At 48.9% G+C, this 13,591-nt stretch overlaps 1 protein-coding gene across 1 annotated transcript in view; it reads left to right on the top strand.

The window, feature by feature from the left end:
- The window catches only part of DNAH8 (dynein axonemal heavy chain 8), a 263,341-nt gene that overhangs the window by 226,681 nt on the left and 23,069 nt on the right, over positions 1-13,591 (top strand). Inside the window, exons 85-87 of the mRNA XM_036414990.2 lie at positions 842-958; positions 2,641-2,742; positions 6,687-6,847. Coding sequence (XP_036270883.2) covers positions 842-958; positions 2,641-2,742; positions 6,687-6,847 — 380 coding nt within the window. The remainder of the gene's footprint in view (positions 1-841; positions 959-2,640; positions 2,743-6,686; positions 6,848-13,591) is intronic.

The following is a 13,591-nucleotide window of genomic DNA, read 5'->3' as shown; positions in this document are numbered from 1 at the left end:
AAGAAATACATTCAGAGGTAGAGAAGTGTAATCACAGCTCCCCACAGATACACAGGGATTCTACTCTCCAGGTGGGTCCTCATCTCAGGTGGTGGGGTCAGAGCCCAGGAGGTCACCCAGAGAAATCACCGGACCTTCCCGAGAGGCTGGCTGTGTGTTGGGTGGGGGAAGCTGAGGTAAGGCAACATTTGAGCTCATCCGGGTGGTTTGCTAGGTGGTCCGGGCCTGGAAATAGCAGTTCTGACACAGCACACCTCTGACGTGCTCTCCAGAATAGCAAGGCAGTTAGTTACTGTGAGTAACCTCACAGATGGAACGTGTGGGTGAGGGCAATGTGAGCATTCTGAATCAGAGCGATGTGCCATGTTTTAGAAACATTTGGTTTTCAGAAGCCAAAATTGCAAGATTACAAAGTGAAACTAGCAGATAGACTAAATGCTCTTGAGTGCTTAAGTTATCCAAGTTGAAAAACAAAAATTCAAAACCTTACATTTAACATTTGAAACTTCCAAGAGTCTAATTTAGAATAAACAATGAATAAACAATTCATTCAACAGCTATTCTTTGAGCACCTGTTTTGTTGTTATTTTGTTTGTTTTTGAGTTGGCAATGGAGACCTAGACTCTCTAAACCCAAGAATACTGATTCGGCAAGTGTTTGGCAATTTATTCTGGTAAGCCATCTGTCTCTAGGGCCATGGAATAATATTTTGGAAGGTTATTATACTTCTTTTATGTCCATCAGTTTTGATTGTACTTACTTTACATGTTACCAGTAAAGAAGGGATCAGCTGCATACACTTTAAACACCTCACTCAGGCCTTTCCTCTGCTGTTTTTAAGGAGCGCCGCAAATTCGGCCCCTTGGGATGGAATATTCCCTATGAGTTCAATTCTGCCGACTTTACAGCCAGCATTCAGTTTATTCAGAATCACCTTGATGAATGCGATATTAAAAAGGTGAGTGACTTTTTTTCTCCTTTCTATTTTTATCGCTGTCCTTAATCAAGCTGCTATAGACATTTTCAGTGTGATATTCAGAGAGCCTGCTGAGGTCCCCCAGCTCCTGCACAAAGCCTGCTGCTTCCCGTCAGCTGGGTGCTGGCCCAGCCCTCCCCTCCCTCCTTTCCTCCCTCCTGCCCCCTGGAGTGCATTCGGACTCTTGCACACTCGTGTCCTCACACCCCAGCCAAGAGTCCAAGAGCACTTCTAGAGAACGTACCTCAAGTCACACTTTTCTTTCTTCCTCCCCCTGTGCCTCCACAGGTGACGGGTTATCTCCCAGCCACACGAAGTTCTTTTGCCCGTGAATCATGTCTGAACAGACGTTTGAGCTCATGCATATGAATTGCAACAGTTCCTAACAATGGCCACTAGTGATTGTACTGAGCTCTCTGGTCTGATAATTAGGCCACAGGCAGGGTTTAGTCCCATTTTCACAGCTCTGGGGGGCACATACGGAAGGCGTTACTGGTAGCCCCGTTTTCCTGGTGAGAATAAGGGACTCCCTCATGGTCACAGAGCTGGGAGTGCAAACCTGCTGTCCTTTCACAGGGGAGCTGTGAAGGCCCATGATCTGTCTCGCTGTGACCTTGAGCAAGTTGCTGGGCCTCTATGATCCTGTTTCCTCCCCTGTGTGATGGCCCTGGATCCGGGGAGAGCAAATGAGTCAGCTCTGCGACAGTCCAGAGTGCTGGGCTAGCAGGGCGCAAAGTGCAGGCGCTCTGCTCCCCTCTCCTCGTAGGTCCTGAGGGAGATTATCTACAGGACACCAGGGGGATGGTGAGCCACGGGGAATCTTCACCTGGGCCGGTGGGAAATCCAGGATCAAACCACCACTTTTCCTTGCTATGACAAGGGGATAATAAACTGACTATGACGTTTTGATTAAAAAGACTTATGTCACCTTGGGCTCATATTCTGCAATGATCATTTTGGCATATACAAGCAACAGTGCTCTTGAAATAGTTGCTCTGAAGGGCCACAAAGCTGAAAATAACGTTTTAACCAAGAGGAAGTAAAGAAAAATCAAGCATGCTTATGTCTCCCACCTCAGATGTATTGAAGGGATTTTTAAATAAAAAGAAAACTTCATATCTGAAATGCATTGCTAGTATGAAATGGCTATGGACATTAATCCACACTTTAATGTAGTTATCGCTCACAGAGTGAGATACCAAAGGATTTCACTGCAGAAACATCTGGTGAGGCATTTCCGAGTTGTTCTCGTCCTGATTCTGAAGGCATAGTGCTAAGAAAGCATATTAGAGTGTTGATGACTTCATTTTTCTCTTCTTCACTAAACATAACCTTTCCTTCTCTGACAGCTCAGCAATACCGTAATGAGCATTACAGGTGATTACAAACACAGGGTGAGAAACAGGGCGTGCTTTCCCTGTTTTAAACCATCAGTGAGCACCGCAGGCACGGCTGTGTAGCCTTGCGGAACTGTCTTTTGTGAACAAACGGTGGCCATTCCTGTTGTGTAAGCGCCAAAGATCTGTTAGTGCAGCACGGTGAGAAGCTCCAGCGGCCGAATAGGGGCTTCCTTTTCCAGACCTCGGCCCCTAGGAGAGACCCGGAATGATTAGCCGTGCTCGCTTGGATCGACAGCGAATCATTCTTTATTCTTCCTAATGCAGGGCGTATCGTGGAGTACAGTTCGGTACATGATTGGAGAAGTGCAATACGGAGGCAGAGTGACAGACGACTTTGATAAACGTCTACTTAATTGCTTTGCTAGAGTAAGTCAATTTTTTTGGGAAAGGGCACGGAGACACATTTTATTGCATTTTCCTTTTAAGCTAACACATTTTTTGGTAATAGATAAGCCAGCCTTAAGGGAGGCAGGGGGAGTGGGTGGGGAAGGTATAGAGCCGAGCTGCTGCAAAGAGCCGGCCGATAAAACAAAATTAAAACAAAGCCAAACCAACTGGCAATCTGCGTGTGGTCTGTGAGTCTTCTGTGCAGATGAGCTGCGCATGCCCGGGTCCTCAGACTCCCCTCCTCCTTGAAAACACTGCACATAATTTCTCTGTTCCTTCCTCTGAAACCACGCAAAGCGATTGCAAGCCCCAAAATAACTGATTGGAAAATGAACCATAATTTGAGTTTTCTCATCTTTTCCATTAGGACAGACAATTGGAAATTGATGGAGTGCTCTTTTTTTTTTTTTCCCCCTCTGTGCCCAGTAAAACCCTCATATTGAACATTTTCTAGAGAACGTTCTTAGCAATTATGGCTTTCACCTTTCACATCAAGAATGAATAGGATAAATAGCCCATCAGACTCAAACGCTTCTTAAAATTTTTACATGTTAAAGAAGCAATATATATTACCTAAGTGAGAGCAAATCAGATATGTATTTTATGGTTATTTGAGTTCTTTATTTTAGAATCTATATGGCTAATTCTCTGTTTCAATGATTTCCCTCCTCTAAACAAAATTAAAACCTCAACAAAATTAAAAACCACAAGCTTTTGGGGGTACTTGGTAAATTGGGGGTTTACCGGAAAGCTGAATTTTCTTTCAACCCTTTACACGTTTTTCTGGAGCCGTGTGTGGAGAGGTGTGTGTCGGTAAGGATGGCAAAGGCAGGAGTCAGGCTGCTGGACATCAGACTGGTCCAGACCTCCTGGAAAGCTGTTGGGTAAAATTTACTAAAATGAAGTATCTTGGGTAGGTACACTGTACATCCCAGAATATTTCTAGGAAGAGTCTACAAATGAATATGTCGACGCAAATGCTCATGGTGCTGTTGTGTGGGAAGTTGAAGGCAACCTAGGAGTCTTCAGGGGGATGGAGGAGTTAAATGTCCTGGAGGCCTGCCGTGGGACACAATGCAGCCCTTGGAGGAAGCGATCCATATGACAGCATGCACAGATCTTAGAAACTTACTGTTGGGTGCAGAGGTTAATGAAATCAAATGAGATCTATAAAGTGATATGTGTGTATTTCACAAGGATAAATGCATCGTCGAGGACATATATGGAGGACATTTCAGTAGATGCCCTCGGAGGGAAGGAGATGGGGAGTGGATATCAGGGATGAATGGGGAAAAAGACTAAGGTGGAAGGTGCTTAGACTCATGAGAACATAAAATCAAGGAATATGATAAACTCACCTCTGTATCCGAGGGTCAAAGGAGAAAAAGATAGCTCAACCTCAGCTTCATCTTACCTTCTAACCAGGGGATCTAACCTCTCTGTGGCCTCTTCACCTTATGTTACCTACCGTTGCCCGAGAGAGAATTGGTTTAATTGTGTATCAGTGCCTTCCAGAGGGATCCTCCATTCCTGTAACTTTCAGTTTGAGGCTAATCTTTTCTCTATTCTCAGCAACTTATGGTGTGTCTTTCCTAAAACCAACAGCTGTAGAACCTTATTTGTCTTTGGAGTATGACTGCATGTCTTTGTAAGTACCTTCTAGAATCTCCCACAGTAATTCCATGTAGACTTCATATTCTGTATTTTTAATATATCTCCAAAATGTGCTCCAAATTGGATGAAATTCAGCTATTTGTGTTAGTGAATCCAACTATTTGTGTACATGTAAATAAACTAATGGAAAAACAGGTGGAGACTTCTATTTGCTTTTATAGATATACTAGAGGCCTGATGCATGAATTCATACATGTGTGAGGTCCCTTGGCCTGGGTGGCAATCTCTCCCTGGGGGAGGAATCTTGGGAGGTTGGCCGCTGCAGGAAGTTAGCGTTGAGCATCTGCCCCCTGGTGGTCAGTGCACGTCATAGTGCTTAACGGCGGCTTAGGCTTTTATAGGTGTAGATGTCACCTGACAACACTGAGCCCACGTAGTCACTGGTGCTCTATGTGCTGAGGACCCTGGCCTTCCCCTGCCTCCTCATCCCCATCCCCAAGAACATAATCTGTCTCCGAATGACCACGATCACAGCACTATGCTCTCTAATAATTTCCACCTGTTCTCCACTTCTTAAATTAGCACCTCATCATCCTGACAAAAGACAGTCATCCATAACATGGCCCCCCTTCCCGTCTCTGTCCTCTCTCTCACCTCCACACTAGATTTACCTGAGCCTTCGTCATCATTTCTCCCACTGGCCTCACGTGTGCATCAGTGTATTAATAGTCTCCCCATCACAAGTCCCTCTGTCGCAATCCTGTCCTTCAAGGTTTACCTCCAAGATCACCTCCTAGCTGAAGCCTTACCTGACTACCTCATCTTATTTCTTCCAGTTTCCCTCCTATACAGGTCTGGCTATGCTTTTCTCCTGCGTTAAGCCTCCTTAGTACTTGGCTTATTTCCATTTCCCTGGCTCTCGCCTCCGTGCACTTTGTACTGAGGCTATTATGTTATCAGCATAGCCCTCCATCGGGTCTCAAGCTCCTTTTTAAGGAAAGGACTGTGCGTGCCTCATCTTCGCATCCTGTTCTCATTCTAAGCTCCGTGCCTCATGCGTAGACGTTGAATAGGCTAGGAGTGCGGCAAAGAGAGCAGCCGGGAGAACAGGTGCACGGGGCATTTCATATTCAGAACAATCGCTGGCCCTAAAAAGAGTGGGAAAAGGGGCGACGGAGAGAAGATACTGGCGCGGGTGTGGTTAGCCAGAGTAAGCACAGCCCCGCCTCTTTCCGCGTGGCGTCCTCGAGAGACTCAGACACCCGCCTGCTTTTCTGCTCCTCTGTCTCCCCATTAGTTCCCTTCCGACCGGGAAAATTGCTCAGTTAGACACTAAAGTCATTGTCTCAAATCGGGCTGGTAGGCATTTGGCATTATTTTTTCCTCTTCCGAATAAGTCTATTCAGACCAAGTATATATTTGTGCTCTCGCTGTTACATTACACGTAATCAGCTCATATGGAATGAGGAAAGGATGTCCTTAAGGCGAACAATAAGGCGGTTGGATACATTTGCTTCTTGTGGCCAAGGACAGAACTTAATTAACAGGGGAGCGCTCCGGCGCAGGGCGGGAGGGAGAGGCTGGGAAGTGTTCCTGGCCTCGTGCTGTGCCCAGTGCTGCTCTGAGCACAGACCCAGCCCCTGCTGGGGAGAAGGGAGCACTGAAAAGGCCAGAAACTGTCTTGTGTGAGTATGTGTGTGTGTATGTTGCCTCATCCCTTCTGCATGCATTGCCACTCCTCTTTAAAAGAGGGATCGAGTCCTGGCAGTGCGCAGAAATGTTGCCTGTTCAATTCCCAGTCAGGACACATGACCCAGGGCTCCATCCCCAATAGAGGGCATGCAGGAAGCAGCTGCTCAATGTTCCATTTTCACATGGATGTCTTTCTCTCTTTCTTTCTCTCTCTCCTCCTTTTCCCTCTTCTTCTTCCTCTCCCTTCTTCTCTCCCTAAGAATAAATTAAAAATCTTGAGACACAGACACACACACACACACACACACACACATACACACACACGGGGCCGGTGGGTCAGCCAGATACTGGACCCAGGAGCAGACTTGCGAGGCCGGCTCCACTCCCCACTGTCAGCAAATAGCTTCTCTGCTGCGGACCAGGCCGGAGCTCCATTGCCTTCGCATCTTTTCTTCCTCTGCGAGCTCATTATCCTGTCAGCGGCCGCGTTTGGGTGCTTTCAACCTCAATATTAAAAACTATTAAAATGGAAATAAGGCAACCCTTTCTCTTTTCCAGTCGCAGTTTTCATTTAGATGTTTATCGATTTTATTTCTTCTGTGTTCTCTCCCGCACAGGTCTGGTTCAGTGAGAAGATGTTCGAACCGTCGTTTTGCTTTTACACCGGATATAAAATCCCCGTCTGCAAAACCCTGGACCAGTATTTCGAGTACATCCAGTCGCTGCCCTCCCTCGACAACCCTGAGGTCTTCGGGCTGCATCCGAACGCCGACATCACGTAAGCGCCCGGCCCTTCGGAAACGTGAAGGAGCCGTTTGTAACTCAGCCTGGCAATAACCGCGCATTCCATCTCTCTCTTAATCTCTCTCCTTTCCCCACTTTTTATTTTATTATGAAAAATTGTGTCACTTTCTGTCTCCCAGTTACAACTTTGTCGGATCTTGGCAGCTCTCCCCTCACTAAATCCTGGGGCTCCGGAGTTTATGGCAGTGTGAGGGCTCTAATTTATGCACTGATTACTTCTCTGTCGTGCCATAAAACCAGCTGGTGCGATTGGCGCCGATGCTCTCCCCCGATAGGACAGTCCTTCTCGCCTCTTACCTCAAAAAAGTCCATAAAAAAATGATGGTCCTCAGTAGAATCTGGCAGGGCCAGGAGGGCCGAGAGCGGAGGGGGCAGTGGTGCTTGTGCTTGATCTGCTCCCTGGCTGCTCACGGCCGCCTCTGTCCCTAACCGTCCCTGTGGCACCGGGCAGGGAGCTGGGCGCACAGGGCAGGCGAGGAGAGGCTGCGAGGGAGGTCCCTGCTCCCATCCCACAGGCCGGAGGCGGGTGAAGAGGTGGGAAGGACATTCAGGTTTCAAGCCCCTTTCGGGACCCTCCTTTGGAGGCGGTCTCATCGCTCACCCACCCCTTCGGATGTCGCACCTGCAGGCAGAGCCTCTGGCTCCTCGGAGAGGCCCCTGCTCACCTCCTCTGGGCGGTCTCCTCCGGCCCACTGATGCAAGGCCACAAGTCTGCTCTAGGAGGGCGGTTTTAGGAAGGAGAGAGAGACCAGCAGGCCCTTGGAAGGCTCTGAGCTGTGATGGTTGAGACGGCGTGTGCCGTGCCCTCTCCCGTCACTTACCTGCAGCCGCAGCCACGTCCTCATCTGGTCGTGGGCCCTCACGGGCAGCCCAGAGTCCCCGTGCCCTCCCGCCCTGCACGCGCCTCCCCCGTCACCAGGCCTGGCCTCCTGGCCTCTGTCGTTCCCTTATTCTCACTTCTCTGTTCCCTCTCATCTCTCTCACGCTCTTTTCATCTTCAAAGCTGTGAGTGTCGCTCCAAGGCCCACGGATGGCTATCACTCCCTTCCGACCCCGCGGGAGGAGCCCGTGGCCCTTTGGTGGCTGCGCTGGCGGCTATTTGAAGAAGAAAAGCTGTCATAAAGTTAGCTGGAGGCGAGAGACAATTAAAAGGATTCCTCAGGGACCCATTTGTGAGTCAACTTACACATTATCTGAAAGAGAAAACAGAAACAGGTTTGCTTTAGCTGAGACTTTTAAAAATGTGCATCAGACCGCATCAGGCCTGTGGCCAGAACTATCTGAAGGCCCATCTTACTCTGAGTCAAGGTCAAAGGCCAACAGTGACCTCCAGGTGACCTCCAAGGCCCAGTGATTCCTTCCGCGCCTACTCTTAGTAGGTCCCTTTCTGTCTCGCCCGCTTCCCCCTCCCCCTCCCAACCCTGGTGGCCACCAGCTCCACCTGCTGCCGGCTTCCTGTCACTCAGACAGGCCCAGGCTCTCACCACAGTGTACCTGCACTTCCTGGCCGTCCTTCCCACGCAGCACTGTGGCTCACCTTTTCACCTCTTCTGACCTTTGCTGAGATGGCAAAGAAGCCTTTCCTGGCCGCCCTATTTCACAATTGCTAACCACTCCCCACCCCAGAGTCAATCCTCCTTGTCTGCCTTTTTCTATAGATTTTCTCCCCAACTGACGCATCTGTGTTTATCGTTTGCTGTCGTCTGGCTGCCATCATTTAACATAAGCTCATTCTGTTGAAACTCTGGCCTCTTTTCACTGCTGTTCCTCCCGCGCCAGCCCGTGCCTGGGGGCAGGGAACATCTGTTAACTGCAGCAGCCACAGGACGTTCTTCAGGTTGTGGAGCCTAATGAGGGGCTCCTCCACAGAGAGGGCTCACGCTGCATGTTATGCACTTGGAAATGAGCAGGTGACGTGGTCGTGTACAAGGGCTTAGAACTTGGGCTGCATTCTTGGCGAGAGCCCTCAGGGCCTGGGAGCCTGTTCCTAGAAACGCAATGCTGCTGTGGCTGCGGGCTCCTGCCAAGGCGGCAGAGCAAGGCGGGCCGTGTCTCACCCTGGCTCCCAGGCCGCGCGGCTGCGCCTGCATCACCGCCGGCGGGCAGCGTCGTCACCGGCTCACAGGAAAGATAAACGGAAGCTCAGAACAGCTCAGAGGAAGGCAACTGACGTGCAATTCAAATGGGAAGCCGCAGAGAGGCTTTCCCAGGACGGATATGTGAGCTATTACAAGCCCTCAGACGAATTGCAAGTGCACAGTAAACTCTCATAGACCCTTCACTGAGATTCACTGATTACTAACATTCGGTTCCATTTGCCTTTTCTTTTTCTATATTTAAACCTCTGTATATTTATATGTCTACAGCGACATCACATATAAGAGCATTTATTTCTGTGTGTGTGTGTGTGTGTGTGTGTGTGTGTGTGTGCGCGCGCGCGCGCTGCTGGAGCCCCTCTCGGTGGATGAGCTAGGAAGTACGTAATTTTTAAAGCATCACAGGCCGATACTAACAGGCCCGATTCCAATGGTACCCCTCAGGGCTGTGCCTTGTCTTCCCTTCTTTCATGTTGCTGTCTCCTTCCTCCCATGGTGAGAACTCCGGTTCCCAGCAACTTCAATATCTTTACTCACTGGCTCTGAATCACCCCACCGGCACCCCTACAACTACAACGTCCTGCGAGCAGGTCAGGGTTTCTCTGCTGTCCTTCCGCCCTCTGAGGGCGCCCGGAACACTCTGCTCAAAAGTCAGGCCGATTCTTTCCTGGGTGGTTATTAATGTATTACATTTTAGTGTTTTCCATCTTTACTCATTGTGGGGTTTTTAATATATTTTCATTGATTTCCGAGAGGAAGGGAGAGGGACAGAGAGATAGAACCGTCAATGATGAGAGAGAACCATTGATTGGCCGCCTCCTGCACACCCCACACTGGGGATCGAGTCTGCAACCTGGGCATGTGCCCTGACTGGGAATCGAACCGTGACCTTCTGGTTCACAGGTTGACACCCAACACTGAGCCACGTTGGGTGGGCTAGCCATTATTTTAATTATGTGAAACGTGAACATGGCTGAAAGTCACAGCTAGATAGTAAGTTGTTCTTAGGGAAGTCTCATTGTTCAACTCACTTCCTCCTCTCTTTAGAGGCAGCCAAAATGCACTAATTTCTGGCTTATCTTCCCTGTGCTCTTTTTGCCCAGACACACATACACATGTACAGATATATTCTCATGATCCTTTCTTTCTTAAACAAAGTTGCCTTACTCAAGACATATAATTGTGTGATTTGCCTTTTTCACTTAACAGTGTTTCTTATAGCCACTCCATTCAGTGCATAGATGCTGGCCTCATTACTGTACAGCTGCCGGCTCCTCCGTGCTCATGTTCTGTCATCCCTGCATCCTTCTCCAGAGGCTGGGCATGTAGGGCTGCTTCCAATGCTTCACTACCCCAAATAATTCCTCAATGAATAACCTCCCTCATTCGGTACTCCATATTGCGGGAGATGTGTTTTCAGGGTGAATTGCCCTGCTGGGATGCTGGTTCCACCAAGGGCTGGTCCCTCCCATCAGCTGTGTTGTAACTCTCACCAGCAGTGCGGGCGTGCCTGGCCCCTCCGTGTCACCCACAGAGCAGTGGTGAGGTTCTGAATTTTCACCAGTGTGGCAGTGAGAAATGGTGCCTCAGCATGGTTTTAATTTATTTCCTCTAATTTTGAGTGAAATTGAGCACATTTGCCTACATTTACGGGCTATTTGCCCTAATCGACCACCTCGGAGGCCCTGTGTGTGACGTAGGCTGCAGTCAGGGTCGGTGGGGGGCTGCAGAGGTGGAGTGAAGCTGCAGGACAGGTCCCAAAGGCGGGCTGATAGGGTTAATGCATGTGGAACAAGACTGGGAGCTATCTACAGTTTTCATTCATTCATCCTTTGTCCCTGGGCAAGATTCCCTCCACAGCTCTGCACACAGCTCATACGCTTTCGCTGGCAGGCCTGCTGGGGCTGGCACAGCTGTCCTTCCCAAACCAATCGCCAGGATCTAGCCAGCTCCTAGCCCACTGAGTGAGATTAAGTAAAACATCTGGACCTCTGCCTCAGATGGACTGTTCCTGCCAGAGACAGCAGCTGGCCCTGGGACCTGTGGCCCCCTCTTGGGATTTCTCTCCATCCTTAACTTACCACTTGGTCTATCGCAGGGTCTTCCTCTCCCGCCCCCAACCCCTGCTCTCCTCCTCCCAGTGACCATGGCCCCTTCCGGTGCCTGCTCAGGCCGTGGACTCTGTCCCACAGGCTGTGCTTGGTCATATTCTGACCCGGGCTGGGCCCTTCTCCCCTCTGGGCTCCGAAGTACCTGGTAACCAGAATCAGCCCCAGTCTTCCTGTCAATTGATCTCGCGGGGGAGGGGGGGGGGGGGGGGGGGGGGCTGTGCTTCAACCCCGCGCTGTTCCCGCACTAGCCACCAGGAGGCAGTAAGCAAAAAATGGACACAGCTTTCCAGCTACAGCCCACCCCAATCTCCTTCCCCCAAGTACACCCTTCCCACTCCCACAGCTGCAAGAGGGAACTGTCCCCATCAGTGTGAACTAAAAAAGGCAGTCACAGGGTCTGTCGTGGTTTCCGGTCTAGGAGCAGAGATGATGGAGGCGTTGGGAACAGGAGTGTGTCTTGAGTAGTTATCCTGCTTGGGGCAATGGTGAGTGAGGAAAGACAGAGGAATGCGTCAGTGTGGGGTGAGAAACATGGGTTTCAGTGCATTTGTGCAGAAAGGACAGTTGAAGATACAAGAGGGGGTGGACTGTCTGAGACACACTGGCTGAATCAATGTGACTGTCACAGTGAAGAGGGTCCTTATTGTATCTGACTGCCCACGTCACTAAGAAGCACTCTTGCTCCCAAACTGGCTGTCCCTGGGCCATGGTGGAGAAGGTGTCCCTGCTGATCAGAACCTGCACTCTGACCTTAGCATCCACAAAGTGGAGGGGAGAGGGGCACTTGAAAAGGGGGACCACACATCTCCCCACTCCGTCCATACTTGCTTAAGAATGCAGAAGTAGAGAAGGAAAATCAAGTTGAATAAATGCTTTCAAATAAATAAAATCTCTCCCAAGAGCTCAGATACTTTGGTGACAGGAACCATAAAAATGCATAGTTTAATCACTATGCATAGTCTAAATAGTTTTATTATCTAGATTTATAAGGTACCAAGGACATTACAAATTCAACCATCTCAATGTCAAAAACAGTTATTTATTTTCGCTCTTTTTCCCATTAGCAATTTTGCATATTTTTCTACTTTCTGAAATTTATCAAATGTCTTATTACAACTTTTGTATTCACTCCTACACAGTTTGAATTTAATTGTATTTCTTTTCTTGTTCGCCAGCACTGCTAAGATTGTGCTCATTGTGGTAGATTCCTTTCTAAGGCAGGAATCTGTGGGCTCAATCCCTGGTCAGGGCACCTTTAGGAGGTAACTGATCTCTCTCTCTCTCTCTCTCTCTCTCTCTCTCTGTCTTTCTCTCTCTCTTTCTCTCGCTCTCATTCTCTCTCACTCTTGCTTCCTGTCTTTAAAATCAATTAAAAATTATGCTCATTGCACATTATGTTTCATGTGCAAAGATGTATATAAATTGAGGCTGATTTGGATGTGATAGTGTGAGAATACTCAGGAAATGGTTAATTATTTCAGCGATAGCCCTCTTTGCCAGTTGTCTTGCATTTGTATTATCCATGACCACCCAACAGAGATGACCCAAAACCCGGCGAGTGACAAGGCCAGTAGGAGCTCCTTCCCACTTTTACTTCAAGGAGAAATTCCTTCTAGAAGTAACTCGGGACCAGAGCAAATGGAGCATCACCGTTCTCTTTCTTCACCTCCGGCATTTATTTATAGTACTCTTTCCCCGGGAGCCCTTGGGGTTCTGAGTCTCATGAAGGTGGTTGCAGTTCTCCAGTGAAGCTAGTTAGGCAGGCCTTTTCTGTCTTTGCAAACATAAAACCACACTGTGGAGAAAGACATAAAGGGGATGGAGGCCGTACATCCCTGGCATTTGGTGGCCGGTGTGTGGTGGGAGGTGATCTGAGAGCTTGTCCAGCTCACGTGCAAAATGGGGCAGCTTTTCAGGGATTCTTCCCACAGCCGAGACTCAGGGTCTGTTTTCAAATCAACGCAAAAGATTAATTGAATGGCTCCTCGTAGGAGTGGTCTCTTGAGTGAGATCCAGCTGTGGCCCCTCCATGGGCCCCCCCGGGAGTGCTGGCGAGGGTGGTGGGCAGCCGAGAGCAGGCTGGCTGCCCCGCCCGCAATGTGTGCTGGCACGCAGCCCTGGTGCAGAGCGTTTCCAAGGAGGAGGTGTGAGGACGGGGAGCCAGGGGAGTGCCTGGGAGTCCCAGATAGGGGGTCCTTCCCCGCCTCACATGTGGTTAGCACAGGTGGGAAGAATAAATCAGGATTTCCTTGGTATGAATGGAAATTTACTGTGGTTTTCTTGTCTGTGACCTTTAAAGATCTGAGATGTATTTATCTTCAGGTGGAGAGGTGCCAGGAAAGAGACACACAGTAATGACAATGTACTTTGGCCATAAGAAGAAACAAATAATTACATTTTCATGCCCTTTAAATATTAGAGGATTGCTCTCCTTTAGAGGTGAGCTTTAGCAAAATTCAAGCCCAACAAATATTTACTGAGAACTTACTCCCCAGCCAGCTTGCGGATTAG

This window comes from Pipistrellus kuhlii, unplaced genomic scaffold (assembly GCF_014108245.1).
Source record: "Pipistrellus kuhlii isolate mPipKuh1 unplaced genomic scaffold, mPipKuh1.p scaffold_m20_p_5, whole genome shotgun sequence".
NCBI classification, from domain to species: Eukaryota; Metazoa; Chordata; class Mammalia; order Chiroptera; family Vespertilionidae; genus Pipistrellus; species Pipistrellus kuhlii.
This window is presented reverse-complemented; position numbering and strand designations above follow the sequence as displayed.